Here is a 25,194-nt window from a genome sequence, read left to right as displayed (position 1 = left end):
AAAAAAATGATTACTCTTTTATAGAACATGGAAGGTCCAATTGAGTCAGCCATTAGCAGAACTACAATCGCTGCTAAGATAATGGCGCTACTGCAGCTATGGTTTATAGTAGTAGTAGTAGCGACAATTAAGGGCTCGAGGAAGGGAAAGGAGGAAATGAATTGAAGGGAATATATTAAACAGAATGTAACAGTAACGGGAGAAAGAATTAGGGAGGAATAAGGGAAAGGAGGGAATATTGGTGACCGTGGTATGCATCAGAAACGAGCACGTATCGCTACTTTTTATGGGCGGCGAAGTCATGCAACCTCTCGATCAAACCGTCTGTCTGCAACTATAGTCTTTTGTGGTTGAGTGTGAAAACCTCCATTTATCTCCAGTAGGCCTATATTATTAAGCGGTAGTGATGCTGAGAAAAGCCGCTAATAATGGCCCCGTCCCATATATAGGCCTATAAGAAACGATTCGACCCTACTATTACACTATTTTATTATCACTATTACACTATGTTATTCTTTCCATTATCACTATTACACTATTCTTTTTATTTCTCTCTCATTTATTTTATTTCTCTCATTCTCTGTGCATTTATATACGGGCAGACTGGCAACGCTGCTCAGTGCCCTTTCATCCCCCGTGACAGGCATACGTCACGCTCTTTCTCCTGACCAGCCCCGTGTGACCCCAGGCGAGGGCGAGGCATGACCCTGGGGGAGTGAGCGTGCCAGGGGTCAGTGCCACCACCAGGACGCAGGAGGTGAGGAGGGGAGGTCAAACAGGTGGCTAGGGATATGTGGGGTCACGTCTTCATTCTCCTCCTCTTTATAATCTTCCTTTTCCTTTTCTTTCTTAATCTTGCTTTTTTTTTCTTCTTTTATTTTGTTTTTCTCTCGTTTATTTGTTCTTTCTTTGCACGTGACTTATTTCCTCTCTCTCTCTCTCTCTCTCTCTCTCTCTCTCTCTCTCTCTCTCTCTCTCTCTCTCTCTCTCTCTCTCAGCATCCACCAGTGAGATTTACCTTGCCTTACCTTATCTTACCTTACCTTACCTTACCTTACTTTGCCTCACCTTACCTTACCTAGCTTTACCTTATTTGCACACAGTAAGTTCTGTTCTCAAGGTAACTCCTCAGATAATCCAGCGCGCCACCCTCAATTCCAGTATTCTTACAATCCTGAAGCAATAGACTGTGCTCCACCGTGTCAAACGCAGCACTCAAGTCTAACAAAATCAGAACACCACACTTCCCTTCAACCATGAATACAAGCAAATTGTTTACCACCGAACAGAGAGTAGTTTCAGTTGAGTAAAGCCTCTTGTAGGCAGATTGATTATCCGGTAAAGCCTGCACCACTGGCAAATGCTCTATTAGCTGATTTAAGATCACATTTTCAAGTATCTTAGATAGAAACATCAAGTTGGATACTGGTCTAAAGGAACTTAAACACTGTGGGTCCAGTTTACCTTTAACGATAGGTTTCACGATCGCCGCTTTCTCACTCTCAGGAAAAGTATTGTTTTCGATACTATAGTCTGTTCACTTAAGTCTGACCCAAGCTGACAACATGAACCTAAGCGTATTTGCAAGCTGAGTGCTGATTGGCTACTGCTGTGGCTTCCAACTTTTCTTTAACCTCTGTTTGTGTTTATCTCACGTACCATTTTCTGCTAATCTGCACTGTGTTACGAACATGCTTAGGTTTATGTTGTCAGCTTGGGTCAGACTCAAGTGAACAGACTATAGTGTTAACCATCACAGTCATAATATTTAAGAAATCACTAAAGTTTTCACTCTTAATGATGTCACTTATCGGCAAGGGATCGTTATCACAGTACGTCAGTTTCCCCTGTGTAGCTATGATAGTTTTCACTTCAGCCACATCCACTTGTTGAAAGCTTGTTAACTTTATTTCAGGGACTGGAGTTTCCACAGCGGATCCATGGTAACCGTCGCCTCTAAAGTTCATGATAACTCTCTCAATTTTCTTGTCAAAAAAGTCTAAAAACTTGTTTGCCAGCACTTCATCCGAGAAACTGTCCGGAAGCTTGTTAGCCTTTCTGTTTCCAGTCAAATTGTCAAGCACCTTATTTAATTTATTGATGTTAGGCCCTGCCTCCACAACCTTATTCCGATAGTATTCTCTTTTCCGTTTTATCACAGGCCGATTTTCTTTGTTTCTTGCCTCCTGGTATGCTACTCTTGCCTCATCTGTTTTTTGCCTACGCCACAGTCTTTCTTTTTTCTTCTTCTCTCTTTTTGCCCACAGTATTTCTGCATTAAACCAAGGTGCATGATCTCTCAACACTATCTCCTTTTCAATCAGAGGACAGAGGCTGTTATACTCATCTCTAGCTAAACCATCATATAGCTTAACCAGGCAGGCAGCACAATTTCCACGTAACACCGAGCCATGTTCACAGATTTCACGACAGTTAATAGTAATTTCTTGTATTACAGAGTTAATCAATATTTCTGGTTGAATTTTTTTTTGCAATCTGAATTTAATCTTTTTTCTCTGCACTGCTTCCCTCACGTATGAAATTTCAAAGGTTACCAATTTATGCACCGGGGATATACAACATATTTCATCAACACATACCCCTTGCACTAGATCACCGTCTATACCTATCGCTGAAAACCAAGTCTCGCACATGACCCCCTAAAGAGGTCATCTCGTTCACTTTATTGATCAGGTTGAAACTGTCCATCATCTCAATGAAGGCCATGGCAGAAGAATTTTCAGGATCATCAACCCATAGATTAAAGTCACCACAGATGAACACATTTGCACTCACCATATCCACAGACTTCAAAAATATGCGAAATTCATCAATAAAGACCTCTGCTCTTGTATCTGGAGGTCGATACGCCACAATAAAGGTGCATTTCCTTCTATCAATTTCACAGATGACTTGCACTAATTCAAAAGTATCCCACCTTTCTGATGCTTTTCTCCGAACCTTCTGAAAAGAATTCGAAAGAAAGATCCCAACACCACCACCCCTTCTTGTCTCCCTCGGAACATGTAGGAAGGTATGAGTTACTCGCGTCATCTCACGAATCTTGGCGACGTCGTAGTCATTTAGCCATGTTTCAGTTACCGCTAAAATGTCAAGATCCTTTTCTTTGATGAGATCACGGATATCTAGAGTTTTATTTCCTACAGACTGAACATTTAGCAGACCACATTTTATCTTTGTATCCGAGGACTTTACCTTACCTAACCTTCCCATTCCTTACCTAACCTTACCTTTCCTTACTTTACCTTACCTTACCTTTCCTTACCTTACCTTACCTTACTGTACCTAACCTTTCCTTACCTTACCTTACCTTACCTTAGCTAACCTTCCCTTACCTTACCTCGCCTTACCTTGTTACAGGAGTGAGATCAACCTAGCACCACCACCAGCACTACCATGGCCAGCCTACCTCAGTGCCCGGCCTCCCTCAAGCAACTCCAGCACTACCTCAAGCTGGCCTCAGATTATGATAAGAGGGAGCCTGTGGTGTCCTACTGGGGTGAGGCTCCTTCTCTTGCTCAGGCACCTTTTGTATACCTTGATGATGCCCTAAATGATATCCTATATGCAGTGGTGGGCACGGTTCCACTAATCCGCTAACCGCTAATTAGTGAAGCTAACTTTTTCATTAGCTGATTAGTGTTTTTGCTAACTTTGGAAACAGTTAGTGAACCAATTTTAGCTTCTGCTTAGTGTAGTTCCTCCTCCGCTAACTTAAGTCCACTAAAATATCATACAGGTTTGTTCTTGTCCGTTGTGGGCAGACACAGCATCAGTTGAGCCACATGGCGCAATAATTCCTGGGCTTCCACTTTGGGGTAAATTATGCCTTTAAGTAGTATGGGAATTGAACAATTGTTAGGGAAACTTTTTGGTATTTTAGGGCAATGCATCTTCCATTTACAACTCTTTGAACTCGGGATTTGATAACAAGAATTCATTGCGGGAAATCTTTGGTAAAATATAGATTTAGGATAAACTGGAGGCTTCTTTCTCTTCTTGTTGTTGCTTGTTGGGCTCTTCGTTGAGTTCAGCTGCGACGTTGTCACCATGTAGTCGCGTTGCTTATTGTCGCCTTGTTTATCGTTATCGACGTCATGGAGGGTGACCAGAGTGAGGACGTTTTTGTTCATCATCATCATTTCATCGACGTCTGCTCCTAGGAGCTCCCACCAGGGGATGGCCACGGCAGAAGAGCTTCCAACTTTCTCTCTCCAGACATGTTTTTGTTCCGCTTGAGGATGCTGACTCTGCTAGTGAGTCAGCAGCAGCAGCTGTGGGTGAGGCGGAGGACACTCAGGCTGGCGGCCAGGAGTCCCAGAAGTTCCATGCTATGACAAACACTAATGTCTTGCACTTCTGGTGGGTCATGTGCCAACCCAAGTAGACCCTTAGTAACGGACAGACGGGGTTTTACGTCCAAAATACTAAACCAAAGATAAATCCATATAAAAAGTTAGCGTTAGCTTCCACCAAATTCTTTAGTGGTTTTGCGTAAGTGAAATTAACGTTTTAGTTAGTGGATTACCAGTAAGTGAAGCTGGTTAGCGGTGCCCTCCACTGCCTATATGATGCCCTAAATGATAGGTACTGTTTTTATTCTATAACTGAATGTCCACTAAAATGTCTTTATACCTAACTGATTCCTTTGTTCTATGAACCTTACCTAACTGTACCTTACTTTACCTAACCTTACCTAACCTTTTTTTACCTTACCTTACCTTACCTTCTCTTCCCATACCTTACCTAACTGTACCTTACTTTACCTAACCTAACCTAACCTTTTTTTACCTTACCTTACCTTCTCTTCCCATACCTTACCTAACTGTACCTTACTTTACCTAACCTAACCTAACTTTTTTTTACCTTACCTTACCTTACCTTCTCTTCCCGTACCTTACCTTACCTTACCTTCTCTTCCCGTACCTTACCTTACCTTACCTTGTTACAGGAATTGTGACCTATACCTACCCCCCTCCCCCTCCCCTCCTTATTTATTTATTTTTCATGTCTAATCCTCACGTTACCTCAACCTGTCACTTTGGTCCCCCAGCACGTCTCTACACGCTTCAGACGGCCCTCAAGATTGACCGCAAGAGTCCCGAGGCGCGCGCCCTTCTCACGGGACTCATGGACTACCTCGAGAACTTTAAGAAGGTGAGGAGGGACCCTGTGTGTGTGTGTGTGTGTGTGTGTAAGCCTTGTCAAACTATCCCTAGGCTCATTAAACTATCCATGGAAACGCCCTCAACAACTTCTACGAAAACCTTTAAAAATATATGTGTGAAAGCCTTGTCAAACTATCCCTAGGTCCATCAAACTACCCATGGAAGACCCCACAATGACCTCTAGAAAACCCTTTAAAAATATCTGTGTATAGGTTCCAGAATGTCTTAGAATTCGAACATTAAAATCTTGAATATTCCTCGCACTTCACCTCCTTCGTTTCCACCCCTTAGGAGCATCGCGACAACGACTCGGTGACCAATGACGTGGCCGGCCAAGCACTTGTCGAGAACGTGGCCCACAAGCTGTTCATGTGGGCCGATGGGGAGGATCGCGCGGCCAGGTTTAATAAGTGAGTTTGAATTCTCTCTGTTTGACGTCATTCTGTCCTCTCATTTTCCTGTACTTCTCATTTATCTGGTTATTTGTTCCTCCTCTTTCATCCCTTCTTCCCCTCCTCCTCTTCCTCCATTAACTTCCTCTCCTCTCCTCTTCATATCTCTTTCCTCCTACAATCTCCTCTTCATTCTCGTTTCTGTAAGAGGAAATATTACAAACACTTGCATTTCGGTAACCTAATTCAACCTAATATTTTACTCCTAATGATTTCCAACTTAGGTCAATCAAGACACCTCTCCACCCAAAATTGACCTCTCTTTTGACCACTCTTTTGTCTGTTATGGGAGCGGTGAGTAGCTGTCTCCTTTGCTGTAAAAAAAAAAAAAAAAGGGTCAAAGGTCACTCGTAATAACTCCTCGTCCTTCTACCTCAGGAACGTGGTCAAGGTCTTCTACACGGCGGGGCTGCTGTTCGACGTGTGCGAGGTCTTCGGTGAGGTCCCGGAGGAGGTGACCAACCAGAGGAAATACGCAAAGTGGAAGGCGACGTACATCCACAACTGCCTCAAGAACGGAGAAACGCCCATCCCCGGACCCATGGCAGGAGGTGAGGACACAGTGTGCAGGCTGCCGTTACGTTTCTGAGTTTGTAACGACTGTAACGCCCTCCTGGTCTTGTAGTTAGCGTGTGTTAGCTATGAATCTTATGGCCCTGGCTTCGTATCCTGGTTAAGTTTAGGGTATCTTCAAACACTTGATAGCCAGCACCTTAAAGTATAAATCAACAAAGAATGACCTCACCCAGCAGTGAATGGGTACCAGGTATTAATTTGGGGTTGTGTCCCGTCTACTGGGATCTGTTCCCTTCTCCTATAATTCCTTCCCCTTCTGTCTCTCTCCGGCACATGACCACAGATGTTGCGCCCACTAAACAAAACTTTCCAACTTTCATTCTTTGTTGATTTATGCCTTAAGGTCACCCTGGGAATCAAAGTGGGATGGCTGGGGCTTAAGGAAATAGTCAGGTTGGCTGTGGATGTGTAGCTATATAAGAGACAGACAGACAGACAGACTAACATATGTAACTCTTTCCTCCCCCCAGATGACGAGGGTTTGGGAGAGGATGTCGGGGGAGCCGAGGGTGGTGAAGAGGCGGGTGCGGTGGGTGGTGCGGCGCTGGGCTGGTCACACCCACAGCCACACCCAGGCCTGCCCTCTGTGCCGGGTGAAGATGAAGGTGCCGGGCTGCCCTCCGTGCCCTCCTCCTCCCCTCCCCCCCCGCCCACGGCACCCAGGACCTCATACCCCCCACCCCCTCAGGTAAGGACAATAGAGGTTGTTTTGCCTTACTTTTCTGTACCTTGCCTTAGCTTGCCTTACTTTTCTGTACCTTGCCTTACCTTGCCTTGCCTTGCCTTACCTTACCTTGCCTTACCCTACCTTATCTTACATTACCCTTGCCTTACCTTACCTTACCTTACCTTACCTTACTTTACCTCACCTTTCCTAGTGCAACAATCAGTCAATTCAAGTTTTCTGTCAATTTTCATCCGTTTCAATCACTTGGGCAGTCAAATAATCCGTCCCTTTGCCTCAGGTTCAGCCGCCAGCGCATGTCCCGGCCGCCGCCCCAGCACGGCCGCCAGCCGCCGCCTTCCAGATGCCTGAAGCTACTGGTGAGTGACTCCATACATGTCTCATCATTTTTCTACTTCTGTTCCAATATCTCAGGTCATTGGTGCTCTAGTAAGGGAGGTCAACACTTGATAGCATATAGTCCCAGGTCTTTCTCTGCCTCTGTGGTGGATAGTGGAGTGTTTTCCATGTGGTATTGGTGTGCTGGATATCCCTTCACTGGTAGCCTGGCAACATACACTCCCAGGTGTTTCTCTGCCTCTGTGTTGGATAGTGGAGTGTTTCCCATGTGGTATTGGTGTGCTAGATATCCCTTCACTGGTAGCCTGGTAACATACACTCCCAGGTGTTTCTCTGCCTCTGTGTTGGATAGTGGAGTGTTTCCCATGTGGTATTGGTGTGCTAGATATCCCTTCACTGGTAGCCTGGTAACATACACTCCCAGGTCTTTCTCTGCCTCTGTGGTGAATAGTGGAGTGTTTCCCATGTGGTATTGGTGTGCTGGATATCCCTTCACTGGTAGCCTGGTAACATACACCCCCAGGTCTTTCTCTGCCTCTGTAGTGGATAGTGGAGTGTTTCCCATGTGGTATTGGTGTGCTGGATATCCCCTCCCAAGGTGCAGGACTTTACATTTTTCTTCATTGAATTGTAGCAGCCACTTTTTGCTCCACTCCTGTACTTTGCTGATGTCTTGTGGTAGGAAATCCACAGTCAAGAGGTTAACGGTCTTGTTCCTCGCAGGGGGCTCCGTACCACTGACGCCGGACATGGTTGCCAAGGCCCAGAAGTACTGCAAGTGGGCTGTGTCGGCGCTGGACTATGACGACTCACAGACAGCCATTGGGAACCTGCAGAAGGCCCTTACCCTGCTCTCCACGGGCCATGATAGCTGAAGGGACCTGGCACACACCCTTAGTCCCGCACCTTCCCACTTTCCTCTTTCCCCCTCTGCTGTAAACAATAGGAAAAGATTGGAAAGATTATGTTATGTTATGTTATGCTTGTATCTCCCTATCTCTCTCCCTTAATTTCCTCCCTTCTCTCTCTCTCCTTACTATGAACATTGGGAAAGGTTTGCAAAGATTGTGTTATGCTGTCATCTCCCTATCTCTCTCTCCCTTCTTTCCCCTCTCTCCCTTTCTCTTACCTCCCTTCTCTCCCCTCCTCCTCTCTCTCTCTCTCCCTTTACTGTGAACATTGGGAAAGGTTTGCAAAGATTGTGTTATGCTGTCATCTCCCTATCTCTCTCTCCCTTTCTCTTACCTCCCTTCCCTCCCCCTCTTCCTCTCTCTCTCTCACTATGAACATTGGGAAAGGTTTGCAAAGATTGTGTTATGCTTTCATCTCCCTCTCTCTCTCCCTTCTTAGTCAACCTCTCATTCACTCTCTCCCTCAATGTCATTCTCCCACACCCTTTCACTCCCTCCCTCCCTCTCCTTAGTCAACCTCTCATTCACTCTCTCCCTCAATGCCATTCTCCCACACCCTTTCACTCCCCCTAAACTTAACCTACAGTCTGAGTTTCCTATCCCATCACTCGTATCCCCCCCCTTTCGATCGTCCTGGGTAAGTGCTGTTCCTGTTCCGAGGCCCTGTGCTGCTTATGGGAAGGTCCTCCTCTCACGCGTAATAATAATTCTTGTCGTACGTGAGTGTGGGGAAAGGGATAGTATGGATGCGTAATTGATTTTTTTTTTTTTCATTTTCGTATGTTGAGAAATTTAGTCCAAGATGATTTGTACTGTAATTTGATACACACACACACACACACACACACACACACACACACACACACACACTCTCTCTCTCTCTCTCTCTCTCTCTCTCTCTCTCTCTCTGTCTCTCTTCGGCTCAGTCCTGGGACCCGTTCTCTTTGTCGTTTATATCAACGACATTGACCTTGGTCTCAATAATTTCATTAGTAAATTTGTGGACGACATGAAAATCGTCAGTGTGGTACTTAAGGAATGTGACAGGCGGAGCCTACAAGAAGATTTGCGTAAAATATCAGATTGGTCAGTAAAATGGGAAATGCCTTTTAATATAAACAAGTGTCAGATTCTGCAGGTTGGATCTAGAACTATAAAGAAGGACTGTGAAATGTGCGGCGTTAAAGTTGAAGGCGTTCACTCGGTCAAAGATCTTGGCGTCACAGTCGCGCCTGACCTCAAGTTTTCCCAGCGGTGCAACGAGTCCGTTAAAAAAGCAAACAGGATGATCGGTTTGATTAAAAAAAATTTCATTCAAAAATGAAGATGTTATACTACCTTTATATAATAGTTTCGTCAGACCTCATTTGGATTATGCCGTGCAGTTTTGGTCTCCCCACCATGCGAAAGACATTGCTAAATTAGAAGGTGTTCAGCATACAGCAACCAAGATGATTCCTTCATAACAAAACAAACCCTTTGAGGAAAGGCTGTCACATCTAAACCTGTTTTCTCTTGAAAAATGCCGCCTCAGACGAAAACTGATAGAGTGCTTTAAAATACTTAACGGTTTTACCAACGTGGATCCGACCAAGCTGTTTGTGATGGATGATTCGACGCGAACGAGAAATAATGGCGCTAAACTCAAATGTAGACAAGTTCATTCAGATCGCACAAAATTCTTCACTAATGCTGTCGTTCGAGATTGGAACAGATTACCGCCATCACTGGTGCAGTGTAACTCAATTGCATCGTTTAAGAATAATCTTGACCGCTATCTCCTCCATCTAAATGTTCACTGGGTCAGTTTCAACGCCATGGTGGCCGCATAACAACTGTCACCTAGGTTTAGGATAGCCCACCTAGTTTGGGCCTTAGGGCCTGTGTGGTCTGGTTATCTATGTAATTCTGTCTCTGCCGCTCTCTCTCTCTTAAGGACAGACCACATAGTCTGGACCATGGGGTCTGTGTGGTCTGTTTTTCTATGTAAATCTATGTAAATCTCACACACACACACACACACACACACACACACACACACACACACACACACACACACACACACAGGTTAAGAAAAGTATCAGAAGCCAATGTGGAAACTTGCAACATCATACCTACAAAGTCCTTACCTTACCTTACCTTGCCTTGCCTTACCTTACCTTACCCTACCTTACCTTACCTTACCTTACCTTAACTTGCCTTACCAGTGGCTTTATGATACTTTTTATAGCATGTGTGTGTAGTTGATTCTCCCTTAGGCCTTCTGTATGATTTATTTATATGATTAAATCCGTTTCCATGTGTAGATTCAGTCAGTTTGAGGCTCATATTTCTAAACACATCATCCCCTTACTATGCTAGTTTCAAAAAGGTTCCAGAGTTGCCGGGTGTTCCAGGGACGGTTTTGTGACCCTGGTGATAGTTTTACACGACCTCTGCATCTTGAAGGGGAAAAAACACCCATGAAAACCCGGTTACTCTTCCCTGTGACCTGCGGAGACCGTCGTAATGGGGGCCCGGTACGCCTGTTTGAAAAGCCTCTCGTGGTAGTTGCTTGGGTTTTCATGGACTGTTTTGTTGTTCCAGTGATAGTTCTACATGACCTCTGCATCTTGAGGGGGAAAAAACACCCATGAAAACCCGGTTACTCTTCTCTGAGGCCTTGGGAGACCGTCGTAATGGTTCCAGAAATGTTTAAGAATATGAACTTACGTCACCATTTTTTCGGTCAGTCACTCTGTTTTAAGTATTTACGAGTTAGTGCGTCATCCAGCTGTTGTGCGGATGAGAGAGGGTCATCAGCCACGTGTCCTCAGCCTTGGTCATCCGTATCCCTTCATCCGAGCGGGTTAAACTTAGATTCGGTTTCTACCCTCCTTTCATCCCCTCTCTCTCCCTCTCCCTCTCCCTCGTCCCAGCCTAAGATTCGGGTTACGTAACGCTATGCCATTTCTCTGTTTCCTACCCTCCTTTCCTCCTCTCTCCCTCTCCTTCGTCCCAGCCTAAGATTCGGTTTACGTAACGCTATGTCATTTCTCTGTTTCCTACCCTCCTTTCCTCCTCTCTCCCTCTCCCTCCTCCCAGCCTAAGATTCGGTTTACGCTATGCCATTTCTGTTTCCTACCCTCCTTTCCTCCTCTCTCTCTCCCTCTCCCTCTCCCTCCTCCCAGCCTAAGATTCACTTTACGTAACTCTATGCCATTTCTGTTTCCTACCCTCCTTTCCTCCTCTCTCCCTCTCCTTCGTCCCAGCCTAAGATTCGGTTTACGCAACTCTATGCCATTTCTCCGTTTCCTACCCTCCTTTCCTCCTCTCTCCCTCTCCTTCGTCCCAGCCTAAGATTCAGTTTACGTAACTCTATGCCATTTCTCTGTTTCCTACCCTCCTTTCCTCCTCCTCTCTCCCTCTCCCTCCTCCCAGTCTAAGATTCGGTTTACGTAACGCTATGCCATTTCTCCGTTTCCTACCCTCCTTTCCTCCCCTCTCTCTCTCCCTCCTCCCAGCCTAGTGTACAGCGACCACTATACATATAAGTTCAGTGTTGTGCCTTGCCGCTGCCTCCTCCCTTTCTAGAGCATAGCCGTCAAGTGTTACTGTAGCGCATAAGGTCTGTTAAGCACCTGCCAGCCTGTGTCCATTCCACTCAGCATTATAATAAGATATACAACCAGTGGAAGTATGTTAACCCAGGATGCATGTGTGTGTGTGTGTGAGGGGAACTTGGTACGGTTGGAAGGTACGGTTAATCCAGGGCGCAAATTCATGTACGTCGGGTGTATGAGGGAGAAAACGTAGGGGACGGGAAAGGAAGGTACGGTTAATCTAGGACTTGAATATGAAAGGTACGGTTAATCCAGGGCGCAAAGTTAGGTAAAGGAAAGGAAAGGGAGAGGAAGGGGAGGGAAGGAAAAAGGAATGACTGCTTAAAATTGACTGAAAAGGTCGCAAAGGCAGGGAAAGATTGACTGAAAAGGTCGCAAAGGAAGGGAAAGATTGACTGAAAAGGTCGCAAAGGCAGGGAAAGATTGACTGAAAAGGTCGCAAAGGAAGGGAAAGATTGACTGAAAAGGTCGCAGAGGAAGGGAAAGAAAAAGGACTGACTAACTGACTGGGTTCATTCTCGCCTCCCAAGCAGATCGGACATAAAGCAAACTTGGTGAATCTATAACCGTACGCTTTAATGAATAGGGTTAAGTTATGAATAAAACTCTGAAATGTATACCTGAAGTCTTTAACCAATGCATTTCGATCCCTCACAGGTGTTGGAGGTCACAGGTAACACTCAAACGTGGATTCTCAGGTCAAGGAAGATGTTGTTTTGTGACCTTTTGTTTCAGGAGAATGTGCAGGAGCTACAAGATCATGTGTGGTGTGGAAGGGCGGGCAGACTCTTCCAAATATTAGGTACCATTCGAACGTAGATAATCAGGTTAAAGAAGATGTTTTCCGCGATGTTTTGTTATTGAATATGCAGGGACCAGAAGGTGATGTGTGGTGTGGAAGGGCGGGCAGACTCTTCCAAATCCGAGATACTATTTGAACGTAGATTATCGGGTTAAAGAAGATGTTTTTCCGCGATGTTTTGTTATGGAATATGCAGGAACAAGGTGATGTGTGGTGTGGAAGGGTGGGCAGACTCTTCCAAATCCGAGATACTATTTGAACGTAGATTATCGGGTTAAAGAAGATGTTTTGTTACGGAATATGCAGGAATTAAGATTATCAGGTCAAAGGAGATGTTTTTCCGCGATGTTTTGTTATGGAATATGCAGGAATTAAGACTATCAGGTTAAAGAAGATGTTTTGTTATGGAATATGCAGGAATTAAGATTATCAGGTCAAAGGAGATGTTTTTCCGCGATGTTTTGTTACAGAATATGCAGGAATTTAGATTATCAGGTCAAAGGAGATGTTTTTCCGCGATGTTTTGTTACAGAATATGCAGGAATTTAGATTATCAGGTCAAAGGAGATGTTTTTCCGCGATGTTTTGTTACAGAATATGCAGGAATTTAGATTATCAGGTCAAAGGAGATGTTTTTCCGCGATGTTTTGTTACAGAATATGCAGGAATTTAGATTATCAGGTCAAAGGAGATGTTTTTCCGCAATGTTTTGTTACGGAATATGCAGGAATTTAGATTATCAGGTCAAAGGAGATGTTTTTCCGTGATGTTTTGTTACGGAATATGAAGGAACTAGCCCCCAAACGTGACCGTAAGAAGACCAAACCCAAAACAACTTCGCAAAAACACCAACAAAAAACCCCCAGCAGGAATATACTAATAGTCCAACTAAATTGTCGAGTCCGTTTGGGCGGAGGCTCCCTCGGGTCCATTTCTCCCCTCTGCTCTGCCACACAGTCCCAACACCTATCTCTTCCTCTCATATGTAAGGTAAAGGTAACATATGATAGGAAAAAAATACGCCCAAACAGACTCGACAATTTGGTTGGACTATAATACTATCCAGTCTCACATTTCTCTCTCACAGGGATCAAAATAACGCACAATAACTCACTCACAGGACCCAAGAGATGAAACGCCAAGCAAGAACAACCCTGGAAGTACTGATTCTAACCATCCAGTCTCCATTTTGTATACAGGGACCGAAGGGAAGACCGCACCATGTTAACTTTGTATCGTGAAGCTGTTGGGGTCAATCCGAGGCTTGTGTTAGTGGTAGTTTTCTGGGTATTATAGGAAAGGGAATATCTTTCTTTGCATATGGCTGTAGTAGTAGTAATAATAGTAGTAATAGTAGTAGTAGTAGTAGTAGTAGTAGTAGTAGTAGTGTAAATTCAGTTCATACCTCAATAGATGTTAAGGCTTGTGTTAGTGGTGTTTTTCTGGGCATTACAGGAAAGGGATTATTGGTCTTTGCATATGGCTGTAGCAGTAGTTGTAGTAGTAGTAGTAGTAGCAGTAGTAGTAGTAGTAGTGTAAATTCAGATCATACCTCAATAGATGTCAAGGCTTGTGTTAGTGGTGTTTTTCTGGGCATTATAGGGAAGGGATTATTGGTCTTTGCATATGGCTGTAGCAGTAGTTGTAGTAGTAGTAGTAGTAGTAGTGTTAAGCTCAGTTCATCCCCAGCATTGTAAGCTTATTGGTGTTACACTGTGCATTATAGGACAAAAAGTATCGGTCTTGGCATTGAATACACACAGCAGGCATCATGTTGTTACTAAAAGACTCATATGTTATTCAATTTTATGATGATATGACAATCTATTTTTGTGGTTTAGGTATGGTTGTATTCTTGAAAAAGTCCCTCTCCGTATGGTCATAATCTCGAAAAATTCCCCAGACCACAAACGCTATCGTAACACCGTCATTTTGAATTACGTACAGCTATTTTGGTTACGACATGCTGGCCACATTCTCCTATCGTAGTGCTCTGTTAACCCGGTAGCAGCGAGGATCATGTTTCTTAATGGTTCCCCCAAGCGAGAAAAAATCACCCCTCACACAAACCATTTCATAATATATATCAAAGCATTTGTGATCAGATTATGTATCATCTATTTTGGGGGGTTTAAATCATGGCACAAATTTGGCCCGTCGCTGCTACACGGTAAAGCCACAAATTTGGTCTGTCGCTGCTACATGGTAAAGCCACAAATTTGGTCCGTCGCTGCTACACGGTAAAGCCACAAATTTGGTCCGTCGCTGCTACACGGTAAAGCCACAAATTTGGTCCGTTGCTGCTACACGGTAAAGCCACAAATTTGGTCCGTCGCTGCTACATGGTAAAGCCACAAATTTGGTCCGTCGCTGCTACACGGTAAAGCCACAAATTTGGTCCGTCGCTGCTACCTGGTTAAAAGCTAATGTACTCTCTGAACTAAAAAGCAATACAAAGGCGCTTTCTCCCTGTCCTATAATGCCCAGTGTACCACAGATATGCTTACAATACTGGCTGTGACTAAACTTACACAACTACTACTTAGCCCATACCCAAAGACCAACACTCCCTGTCCTATATTGCCCCTGAACCACCACTAACAGAAGCCTTGATATCTATTGACAGCCTTAGAACATTGGGTATACACTGTGATATCCTGAATCTATACATTGTGGTGGTAGGTATAGTTTATTGGGGCATCTTGGGTAGTAGTAGTGAAGGTATTAGTGGGTTCAGTAACACTCTCTTGCAGGGTATTATTAGGTAGAGAGTTTTAGTGGTATAATCTCTTTTATTGGGGTTTATAGTTACATTGGGATACATGGGGATTTGTAGTGAGCATTCTCTCTCTCTCTCTCTCTCTCTCTCTCTCTCTCTCTCTCTCTCTCTCTCTCTCTCTCCTCATCACAGCCACAGGACCCACAGGATGTCACCCCACAGCATGTTTACAACCCCCACAGACACATGCCCCCCAGCCACATATATAGTCTCTCTCTCTCTCTCTCTCTCTCTCTCTCTCTCTCTCTCTCTCTCTCTCTCTCTCTCTCTCTCTCTCTCTCTCTCTCTCTCTCTCCTCTCTCTCCTCTCTCTCTCTCTCTCCTCTCTCTCTCTCTCTCTCTCTCTCTCTCCTCTCTCTCTCTCTCTCTCTCTCTCTCTCTCTCTCTCTCTCTCTCTCTCTCCTCTCTCTCTCCTCTCTCCTCTCTCTCTTTCCTCTCTCTCCTCTCTTTCTCTCTCTCTCTCTCTCTCTCTCTCTCTCTCTCTCTCTCTCTCTCTCTCTCTCTCTCTCTCTCTCTCTCTCTCTCTCTCTCTCTCTCTCTCTCTCTCTCTCTCTCTCTCTCTCAGCCAAGTAACTCCTCCTAACACTAACAAAACTCTAACCCACAATCTCAACACAGCAATGGTCCCTGGCAATACAGATTCAGCATGTAAAACTCCCTTCAACTTGAACCCCCACGGCGGAGACTGGACTGAATGGCGAACAAGAGGAGACCAGCCCAGCACCCCCCCCATGAGCCTGTGATCTGTAGGGGCTGTCAGTGCAGAGGAAATAAAGAAGAAAATTTATACCATGTGTTTCCCTATACCCAAACCCTGTCAGTGAAGTCCTAAGGGGAGCACCCACGATTCTGTTAGTGCAGTGGTTCTCAAACTTTCTGACATTGTTACCCCTGACAGCGCAGAGGTAGAGGACAATTACCCCTAGCCCCCATTCCTGTTCATTTACAATTATTTTACATGAAATTAGAGGAAAGGAAAATATAATATTTAATTATTTACTCATTTTAATGCATTTTTTTATTAGAAAATCAGTATTTAATACAGAATAAGAAATTTAGGCATTATTTCCTTTGATAAGAGATAAAATTAAAGCGTTTTTACTTTAAATTTATAGCTAATTCGGCCCGATCATAGTGGGTGCCGTCCGTCTGTCTGTCCGTCTGTCCGTCTGTCTGTCTGTCCGTCTGTCCGTCTGTCCTCGAGTTCTTGTCCGCCACGCATCTCCTCCTAGAGTTCTTGATGGATATCAATGAAACTTCACACATTTTGTCAATTTGGGGTATGTGAGTGTCGTGGGCTATAAAGTTTTTTGATACCTCAATATTAAAGGGGGTTTACGGAGTGGGGAATTGACCCCCCCAAAAATTGAGAAAGGGAAAAAATTATCGTATTCTAATGAAATTTCTTACATAATGCTTTACTAACCGGAGGGAACATATGGGCGAAATTTCATTAGAATACGAATATTTTAAAGGGGGTTTACGCCTAAAAAATTATATGCATTCGCAGGATTGGGTATGCAGTTTTGTTAAAAAAAACTGCACTTCTACTTTATTATTATTTATCAATTTACTGAATTTTACTCTAAAGTATTTTTAATTTTAGAAATACCTCATTACCCCTCAGAAACGGCTTCATTACCCCCATGGGGGTAATTACCCCCAGTTTGAGAACCACTGTGTTAGTGGTTGTCAGTGAGGAGGAGATTAGGAAGAAGGTCTATCCTGTTTTCCCTATATGGTGTCTGTCCAAGGGTTGTCAGTGCAGAGAAATAAAGATGATCCATAGCATGTGTTTCCCTATACCCAAACCCTGTCAGTGAAGTCTTAAGGGGAGCACCCACGATTCTGTTAGTGGTTGTCAGTGAGGAGGAGATTAGGAAAAAAGTCTATCCTGTTTTCCCTATACGGTGTCTGTCCAAGGGTTGTCAGTGCAGAGAAATAAAGATGATCCATAGCATGTGTTTCCCTATACCCAAACCCTGTCAGTGAAGTCCTAAGGGGAGCACCCACGATTCTGTGAGGAGGAAATTAGTAAGAAAGTCAATACTCTTTTTCCCTATACTGTGTCTGTCCAAGGGTTGTCAGTGCAGAGAAATAAAGATGATCCATAGCATGTGTTTCCCTATACCCAAACCCTGTCAGTGAAGTCTTAAGGGGAGCACCCACGAGTCTGTTAGTGGTTGTCTGTGAGGAGGAGATTAGGAAAAAAGTCTATCCTGTTTTCCCTGTACAGTGTCAGTCTTTGTCAGTGAAGAAGATCTCTCTCTCTCTCCACCTATCAATGCCTCCTTATAGTCCATGCCAGCTGGGTGCCACAAGGGTGTTCAGTGGGGCTTCAGTACGCCTCAGGAGGGCACCACCAGGGCACCAGTCGCTCGGAACACCTCGATGCCCTTGTGTAGCGTGCAGACGTGTGGGAACTCCTGCAGCAAGATGGCCTCGGCGAACTGTGGCGAGGAGAAATGGGGCTGTGTTAGTATGTTAGTAGTGTTAGTATTGTGCTATGGCAAAGAGTTCTGTTAGTGATAGAAGTTACTTGGCTGACAGAGAGAGAGAGAGAGTGAGAGAGAGGGAGAGAAATAGGTGTTGTGTCTCTCTGTTTATCTCCCTTCCCTCTTCCTCTCCTTGTTGTTTCCTTTCTCTCCCTTCCTTTCACCTTTCCTTCCATCCTCTCTCCTTCCTTCCCTTCCTTGTTCCCTCCTTCCCTTTCCTTCCCTCCCTTCCTCTTGTCCTCCTCCCTTTCTTTCCCTTCCCTTCCTCTCTCTTTCCTCCCCATCTCCTTCTCTCCTTCTCTCCTCCCTTTCCCTTCCTTCCGTTTCCTCTTCCCTCTCCATCTCCCTTTTATTCCCTCCATCCCTTCCCTCTCTTCCTCCCTCACACACACACACACTCACTCACCTTCACCACCTGGTCCCAGCCAATGCGTGAGCCTATGACAGCGATGATCTTGCCCCGGTAGGAGTTGAGGGTCTCGTTCTGTGGCCCGGGGAGCAGCGAACCGTCAGGACTCAGGCAGGACTCGGCCGGCATGTTGATAGCGTCTGCCAGGGTCCCTCGAGCGAACCTTCGTATGGTTAAGGAAGGTTTGGGGGCGGAAGGTTAATGTGGGTTATGTGGTGGGTGGGAGAGAGGAAACAGAAGGAGGAGGAAGAGGGAAGAAAGGAAGGAAACCAAGCAAAGAGAGAAGAAGGAAAAGGAGGTAAATAGAGAGAGAGGGAGGAAACAAGGAGGAGGAAGAGGAAAGAAAGGAAGGAAACGAAGGAAGGAAAGGGAGGTAAACAGAGAGAGAGAGAAGAAAGGAAGGAAAGGGAGGTAAACAGAGAGAGAGAGAGAGAGAAGAAAAGAAAACAGAAACCAAGAATCCAAAACAAACACACACACACACACACACACACACACATATATTCCCCCCCCAACACACACACACACCAAAGGATACTCGTCTGGGGGCCTCACATCCACCACCAGCACCTTCAGGCGTCCGCTGCGACTCCGCCGATGTGCCAGCAGCTCCAGCAGGTCAGCGCCGCACACCCTCGGACACTTCTCGCGCTTCAGCTCAGGGAGGGACACGGCATCCATGACCTGGGAGGAATGGGGGGAGGGGGGGGGGGGTGAAGGTGAGGTTCCATAACTAAAGGTCCTGCCTATCAAACCTAATGACCTTTTAGAATGACCCAATCTCAGTTTATGACGTAACCAAATCACTGGATGTTGAGACTGTGTGTTGGGGAAGGGAGGAAGGGAGAGAGATATGGAAAGGGAGAGAAGGAGGAAGGGAGAGAGATATGGAAAGGGAGAGAAGGAGGAAGGGAGAGAGATATGGAAAGGGAGGGAAGGAGGAAGGGAGAGAGATATGGAAAGGGAGAGAAGGAGGAAGGGAGAGAGATATGGAAAGGGAGAGAAGGAGGAAGGGAGAGAGATATGGAAAGGGAGAGAAGGAGGAAGGGAGAGAGATATGGAAAGGGAGAGAAGGAGGAAGGGAGAGAAGGAGGAATGGAGAGATATGGAAAGGGAGAGAACGAGGAAGGGAGAGAGATATGGAAAGGGAGAGAAGGAGGAAGGGAGAGAGATATGGAAAGGGAGAGAAGGAGGAAGGGAGAGAGATATGGAAAGGGAGAGAAAGAGGAAGGGAGAGAGATATGGAAAGGGAGAGAAGGAGGAAGGGAGAGAGATATGGAAAGGGAGAGAAGGAGGAAGGGAGAGAGATATGGAAAGGGAGAGAAGGAGGAAGGGAGAGAGATATGGAAAGGGAGAGAAGGAGGAAGGGAGAGATATGGAAAGGGAGAGAAGGAGGAAGGGAGAGAGATATGGAAAGGGAGAGAAGGAGGAAGGGAGAGAGATATGGAAAGGGAGAGAAAGAGGAAGGGAGAGAGATATGGAAAGGGAGAGAAGGAGGAAGGGAGAGAGATATGGAAAGGGAGAGAAGGAGGAAGGGAGAGAGATATGGAAAGGGAGAGAAGGAGGTAGGGAGAGAGATATGGAAAGGGAGAGAAGGAGGAAGGGAGAGAGATATGGAAAGGGAGAGAAGGAGGAAGGGAGAGAAAGAGGAAGGGAGAGAGATATGGAAAGGGAGAGAGATATGGAAAGGGAGAGAAAGAGGAAGGGAGAGAGATATGGAAAGGGAGAGAAGGAGGAAGGGGGAAAGATATGGAAAGGGAGAGAGAGGAAGGGAGAGAGATATGGAAAGGGAGAGAGATATGGAAAGGGAGAAAAGGAGGAAGGGAGAGATATGGAAAGGGAGAGAAGGAGGAAGGTCAGGCACATCAAGGTCACTCACAAGGTCCTGGCTGGCTTGTGGGATGGAGTGCGAGGGTGAGTCCTTGCCGGGGTCTGGCCTGGGGTGGTCATGCTGGCGGAAGGTGACGGACGGAGGGGTGGAACAAAACACCTGCTTGGACTCCCTCACCACGCGCTCCATGTCAATGTCTGCCCAGGGAGTCACACGGGGATGAGAACGAGGTGGATTTTTGAGGCGGATGAGTGGAGGAAATGGGTGAGTGTGTGTGTGTGGTGACCCTATTTCATCTGTATCTTAAGTGACCCTGTTTCATCCACGTGAATGAGGTGGATTTTTGAGGCGGATGAGTGGAGGAAATGGGTGAGTGTGTGTGTGTGGTGACCCCATTTCATCTGTATCTTAAGTGACCCTATTTCATCCACGTGAACGAGGTGGATTTTTGAGGCGGATGAGTGGAGGAAATGGGTGAGTGTGTGTGTGGTGACCCTATTTCATCTGTATCTTAAGTGACCCTGTTTCATCCACGTGAATGAGGTGGATTTTTGAGGCGGATGAGTGGAGGAAATGGGTGTGTGTGTGTGGTGACTCTATTTCATCTGTATTTTAAGTGACCCTATTTCATCCACATAAAAGGTGGATTTTTGAGGCGGATGAGTGGAGGAAATGGGTGAGTGTGTGTGGTGACCCTATTTCATCTGTATCTTAAGTGACCCTGTTTCATCCACGTGAACGAGGTGGATTTTTGAGGCGGATGAGTGGAGGAAATGGGTGAGTGTGTGTGTGTGTGACCCTATTTCATCTGTATCTTAAGTGACCCTGTTTCATCCACGTGAACTAGGTGGATTTTTGAGGCGGATGAGTGGAGGAAATGGGTGAGTGTGTGTGTGTGGTAACCCTATTTCATCTGTATCTTAAGTGACCCTGTTTCATCCACGTGAGCAAGGTGGATTTTTGAGGCGGATGAGTGGAGGAAATGGGTGAGTGAGTGTGTGTGGTGACCCTATTTCATCTGTATCTTAAGTGACCCTATTTCATCCACGTGAACGAGGTGGATTTTTGAGGCGGATGAGCGGAGGAAATGGGTGAGTGTGTGTGTGTGTGACCCTATTTCATCTGTATTTTAAGTGACCCTGTTTCATCCACGTGAACGAGGTGGATTTTTGAGGCGGATGAGCGGAGGAAATGGGTGAGTGTGTGTGGTGACCCTATTTCATCTGTATCTTAAGTGACCCTGTTTCATCCACGTGAACGAGGTGGATTTTTGAGGCGGATGAGTGGAGGAAATGGGTGAGTGTGTGTGTGGTGACCCTATTTCATCTGTATCTTAAGTGACCCTGTTTCATCCACGTGAACAAGGTGGATTTTTGAGGCGGATGAGTGGAGAAAATGGGTGAGTGTGTGTGTGTGGTGACCCTATTTCATCTGTATCTTAAGTGACTCTATTTCATCCACGTGAACAAGGTGGATTTTGAGGCGGATGAGTGGAGGAAATGGGTGAGTGTGTGTGAGTGTGGTGACCCTATTTCATCTGTATCTTAAGTGACCCTGTTTCATCCACGTGAATGAGGTGGATTTTTGAGGCGGATGAGTGGAGAAAATGGGTGAGTGTGTGTGAGTGTGGTGACCCTATTTCATCTGTATCTTAAGTGACCCTATTTCATCTGTATCTTAAGTGACCCTATTTCATCCACGTGAATGAGGTGGATTTTTGAGGCGGATGAGTGGAGGAAATGGGTGAGTGTGTGTGTGTGGTGACCCTATTTCATCTGTATCTTAAGTGACCCTATTTCATCTGTATCTTAAGTGACCCTATTTCATCCACGTGAATGAGGTGGATTTTTGAGGCGGATGAGTGGAGGAAATGGGTGAGTGTGTGTGTGTGTGTGACCTTATTTCATCTGTATCTTAAGTGACCCTGTTTCATCCACGTGAACGAGATGGATTTTTGAGGCGGATGAGTGGAGGAAATGGGTGAATGTGTGTGTGGTGACCCCATTTCATCTGTATCTTAAGTGACTCTATTTCATCCACGTGAATGAGGTGGATTTTTGAGGCGGATGAGTGGAGGAAATGGGTGAGTGTGTGTGGTGACCTTATTTCATCTGTATCTTAAGTGACCCTATTTCATGATTATCAGTTTGTAAGCTATTTCTTCATTACATTTATCAAACCTAACCTAATCTAACCTAACTGACCTCAGCCAACCTCAAACAACCATATATAGTAGAGTGACCCCTATATCAAAATCACCATCGTTTGTGACCCATTTCATTAGAATCATCCCTAGTAACACAATTGCACCCACCAGGCATGTCCGAGAAGAGGAGGATGCACTCGTTGAACCCAAACTGCAGCAGCCTGTCCTTGAGCTGTCGCAGGAGGGCCACGCCGACACAGAGGGGCAGTGACGCCTCCCCTAGCAGCAGGGTGTCCCACAGCAGGAAGATCTTCTGCAGTGGAAACACGTCTGAGGAGGAACAGGAACGGAGATTGAGGGACACGGGAGGAGAGGCGGAAAGGATAGAGATGGGGATAGGGGAAGATGGAAGAAAGAGAGAGCGAGAGAGAGAGAGAGAAATAGATAGATAGAGAGAGAAAGTAGATTATATAAAACACACGAATGGAAATTAGGTTTTGCCAAATGAAATCTAGCATACAAAAACTTGGCAAACACACACACACACACAAACACACACGCACACACAGATGCACACAATACCCACGCGTGTACATCGTGAGGAACCAGGGAATGGCGTATAGCTCTGGGATGAAGCCGATGGTGTCTAGGTGGTTGAAGAGTCTCGGGTCGTGGAAGGCGATCATGTGGGAGAACTTTGCGAGGTACTCCTGAATGACCGCACTGTTGTCCCGGAGGAAGAACTTGTGGAGGTACTTGTTGATGAACCGGGAGAGGCAGGCGTAGGCGAGGGCTGCGAGGGGAGGGAGGAAAGGGGAGTAAACTGTATGTATGTGGGTGTGAAGTTTGTCAGTGAATTAGGAGAGGCAGGACTGTGTGTGTGTGTGAGGACTGGAAGGAAGTGTAGGAAAAGGGATTAAAGTGTATGTATGGAGGAGTTTGTTGATGAAGAAATAGAGATGATTGTGTAGAGGCTTGTCAGTGATTCAGGAGTGTGTGTGTGTGTGTGTGTGTGTGTGTGTGTGTGTGTGTGTGTGTGTGTGTGTGTGTGTGTGTGTGTGTGTGAGGATTGGAAGGAAGCGTAGGAAAAGGGATTAAAGTGTATGTATGGAGGTGTTTGTTGATGAAGAAATAGATATGATTGTGTAGAGGCTTGTCAGTGATTCAGGAGTGTGTGTGTGTGTGTGTGTGTGTGTGTGAGGACTGGAAGGAAGTGTAGGAAAAGGGATTAAAGTGTATGTATGGAGGTGTTTGTTGATGAAGAAATAGAGATGATTGTGTGGAGGCTTGTCAGTGATTCAGGAGTGTGTGTGTGTGTGTGTGAGGACTGGTAGGAAGCGTAGGAAAAGGGATTAAAGTGTATGTATCCATCCATCTCCTCTTCCTTCCTTTCCCTCCAGTCTTACATCCTCCCTGCACCCCTCTCTCTCTCTCTCTCCTTCATCCATCTCCTCTTCCTTCCTTTCCCTCCATTCTTACATCCTCCCTGCACCCCTCTCTCTCTCTCTCACCTTCATTATTAAAGTTAAGATAGAGGAAGGGAGCACAGAGTGAGTCCAGGCCCTGCCAGTACACCAGCCTGGGATGGGACACGACCCAGGCCTTGAGGACCCTTGCAAACTTGGCGTGACCCTGCGGCGAGGAGAGGAGCTCGTCGTACTGGTGACAGCGCGGGATGTCCACCTCGATCTATGGGAAGGGAAGGGAGACTAATGTGAATGTGACCTTGGAAGTGTTGTGACCTGACCTGTTTTGTTACTGAAGGGAAGGGAGACTAATGTGAATGTGACCTTGGAAGTGTTGTGACCTGACCTGTTTTGTTATTGAAGGGAGGGAGACTAATGTGAATGTGACCTTGGAAGTGTTGTGACCTGACCTGTTTTGTTATTGAAGGGAGGGAGACTAATGTGAATGTGACCTTGGAAGTGTTGTGACCTGACCTGTTTTGTTACTGAAGGGAGGGAGACTAATGTGAATGTGACCTTGGAAGTGTTGTGACCTGACCTGTTTTGTTATTGAAGGGAGGGAGACTAATGTGAATGTGACCTTGGAAGTGTTGTGACCTGACCTGTTTTGTTATTGAAGGGAGGGAGACTAATGTGACCTGACCTGATGCGACCCTGCTTTGTCATTGAAGGGAGACTAATGTGGCCAATCCTAAGCTGAGTCCCCCAAGATGGTGTTGAAATCTGGTGTTGTTTGTGGTGGTGGTGTTGTGTGGTGATGAACAGGTGAAGGTGGTGTTGAAGTCTGGTGTTGTTAGTGGTGGTGGTGTTGTTTGGTGATGAACAGGTGAAGGTGGTGTTGAAATCTGGTGTTGTTAGTGGTGGTGTTGTTGTTTGGTGATGAACAGGTGAAGGTGGTGTTGAAATCTGGTGTTGTTAGTGGTGGTGTTGTTGTTTGGTGATGAACAGGTGAAGGTGGTGTTGAAATCCGGTGTTGTTAGTGGTGGTGGTGTCGTGTGGTGATGAACAGGTGGAGGTGGTGTTGAAATCTGGTGTTGTTAGTGGTGATGGTGTGGTTTGGTGATGAACAGGTGAAGGTGGTGTTGAAATCTGGTGTTGTTAGTGGTGATGGTGTTGTTTGGTGATGAACAGGTGAAGGTGGTGTTGAAGTCTGGTGTTGTTAGTGGTGATGGTGTTGTTTGGTGATGAACAGGTGAAGGTGGTGTCGAAATCTGGTGTTGTTAGTGGTGATGGTGTTGAAATCTGGTGTTGTTGGTGATGGTGTTGTTTGGTGATGAACAGGTGGAGGTGGTGTTGAGATCTGGTGTTGTTAGTGGTGGTGGTGTTGTTTGGTGATGAACAGGTGAAGGTGGTGTTGAAATCTGGTGTTGAAATCTGGTGTTTTAAGCCGACCCAGTCCCCCAAGGAGCCTCCACCCACCTGTCTGTCCGTGGGTGTGGGTGTCTCCTTGTCAATCTGTTGGTACGTTTGTCCGACAGCCCCGTCTACGCCCAGCAGCGACGCCCACACCAGC

General features: G+C 45.7%; 2 protein-coding genes and 1 long non-coding RNA gene across 15 annotated transcripts in view; 1 reads left to right on the top strand and 2 right to left on the bottom strand.

Annotated features, from left to right (window-relative positions):
• The first annotated feature begins 607 nt into the window (after window positions 1-607).
• On the top strand, window positions 608-12,371 carry LOC126995240 (vacuolar protein sorting-associated protein VTA1 homolog). 10 transcript variants are annotated; one of them, XM_050854717.1, is made up of 11 exons: window positions 608-757; window positions 3,382-3,520; window positions 5,075-5,178; window positions 5,481-5,599; window positions 6,020-6,192; window positions 6,688-6,905; window positions 7,183-7,261; window positions 7,965-11,082; window positions 11,499-12,093; window positions 12,126-12,157; window positions 12,190-12,371. In XM_050854717.1, the coding sequence occupies exons 2-8, from the start codon at window positions 3,418-3,420 to the stop codon at window positions 8,114-8,116; spliced, it is 948 nt and encodes a 315-aa protein (XP_050710674.1). In that variant the 5' UTR covers window positions 608-757; window positions 3,382-3,417; the 3' UTR covers window positions 8,117-11,082; window positions 11,499-12,093; window positions 12,126-12,157; window positions 12,190-12,371. The 10 variants fall into 10 exon arrangements, with proteins under 10 accessions (XP_050710674.1, XP_050710675.1, XP_050710669.1 ...); XM_050854718.1 differs by having other exon boundaries at window positions 12,126-12,189; window positions 12,222-12,371; XM_050854712.1 differs by having other exon boundaries at window positions 7,965-8,295; window positions 8,540-11,082; window positions 11,499-12,371.
• Window positions 11,621-15,622, bottom strand: LOC126995242 (uncharacterized). The gene is made up of 2 exons (XR_007750139.1): window positions 14,109-15,622; window positions 11,621-13,961 (listed from the first exon to the last, which is right to left on the bottom strand). It is a non-coding gene; the product is annotated as an uncharacterized LOC126995242 (long non-coding RNA).
• Window positions 15,623-15,807: 185 nt separating this feature from the next.
• Window positions 15,808-25,194, bottom strand: part of LOC126995235 (TBC domain-containing protein kinase-like protein) — a 16,749-nt gene continuing 7,362 nt past the window's right edge. For 3 of the 4 annotated variants that reach the window (XM_050854643.1, XM_050854642.1, XM_050854644.1), the window contains exons 12-19: window positions 25,101-25,194; window positions 23,727-23,904; window positions 22,802-23,008; window positions 22,384-22,545; window positions 20,118-20,266; window positions 18,777-18,922; window positions 18,236-18,401; window positions 15,808-17,784 (exon numbers count right to left, since the gene is read on the bottom strand). The exon at window positions 25,101-25,194 is cut by the window's right edge and continues 68 nt beyond it. In XM_050854643.1, coding sequence (XP_050710600.1) covers window positions 17,683-17,784; window positions 18,236-18,401; window positions 18,777-18,922; window positions 20,118-20,266; window positions 22,384-22,545; window positions 22,802-23,008; window positions 23,727-23,904; window positions 25,101-25,194 — 1,204 coding nt within the window. In that variant the 3' untranslated portion in view covers window positions 15,808-17,682. The remainder of the gene's footprint in view (window positions 17,785-18,235; window positions 18,402-18,776; window positions 18,923-20,117; window positions 20,267-22,383; window positions 22,546-22,801; window positions 23,009-23,726; window positions 23,905-25,100) is intronic. The other variant, XR_007750136.1, reaches the window with a different exon arrangement.

This window comes from Eriocheir sinensis, chromosome 7 (assembly GCF_024679095.1).
Source record: "Eriocheir sinensis breed Jianghai 21 chromosome 7, ASM2467909v1, whole genome shotgun sequence".
Lineage (NCBI taxonomy): Eukaryota > Metazoa > Arthropoda > Malacostraca > Decapoda > Varunidae > Eriocheir > Eriocheir sinensis.
The sequence above is the reverse complement of the archived record's forward strand: the minus strand, read 5'-3'. Positions and strand labels throughout refer to the sequence as shown.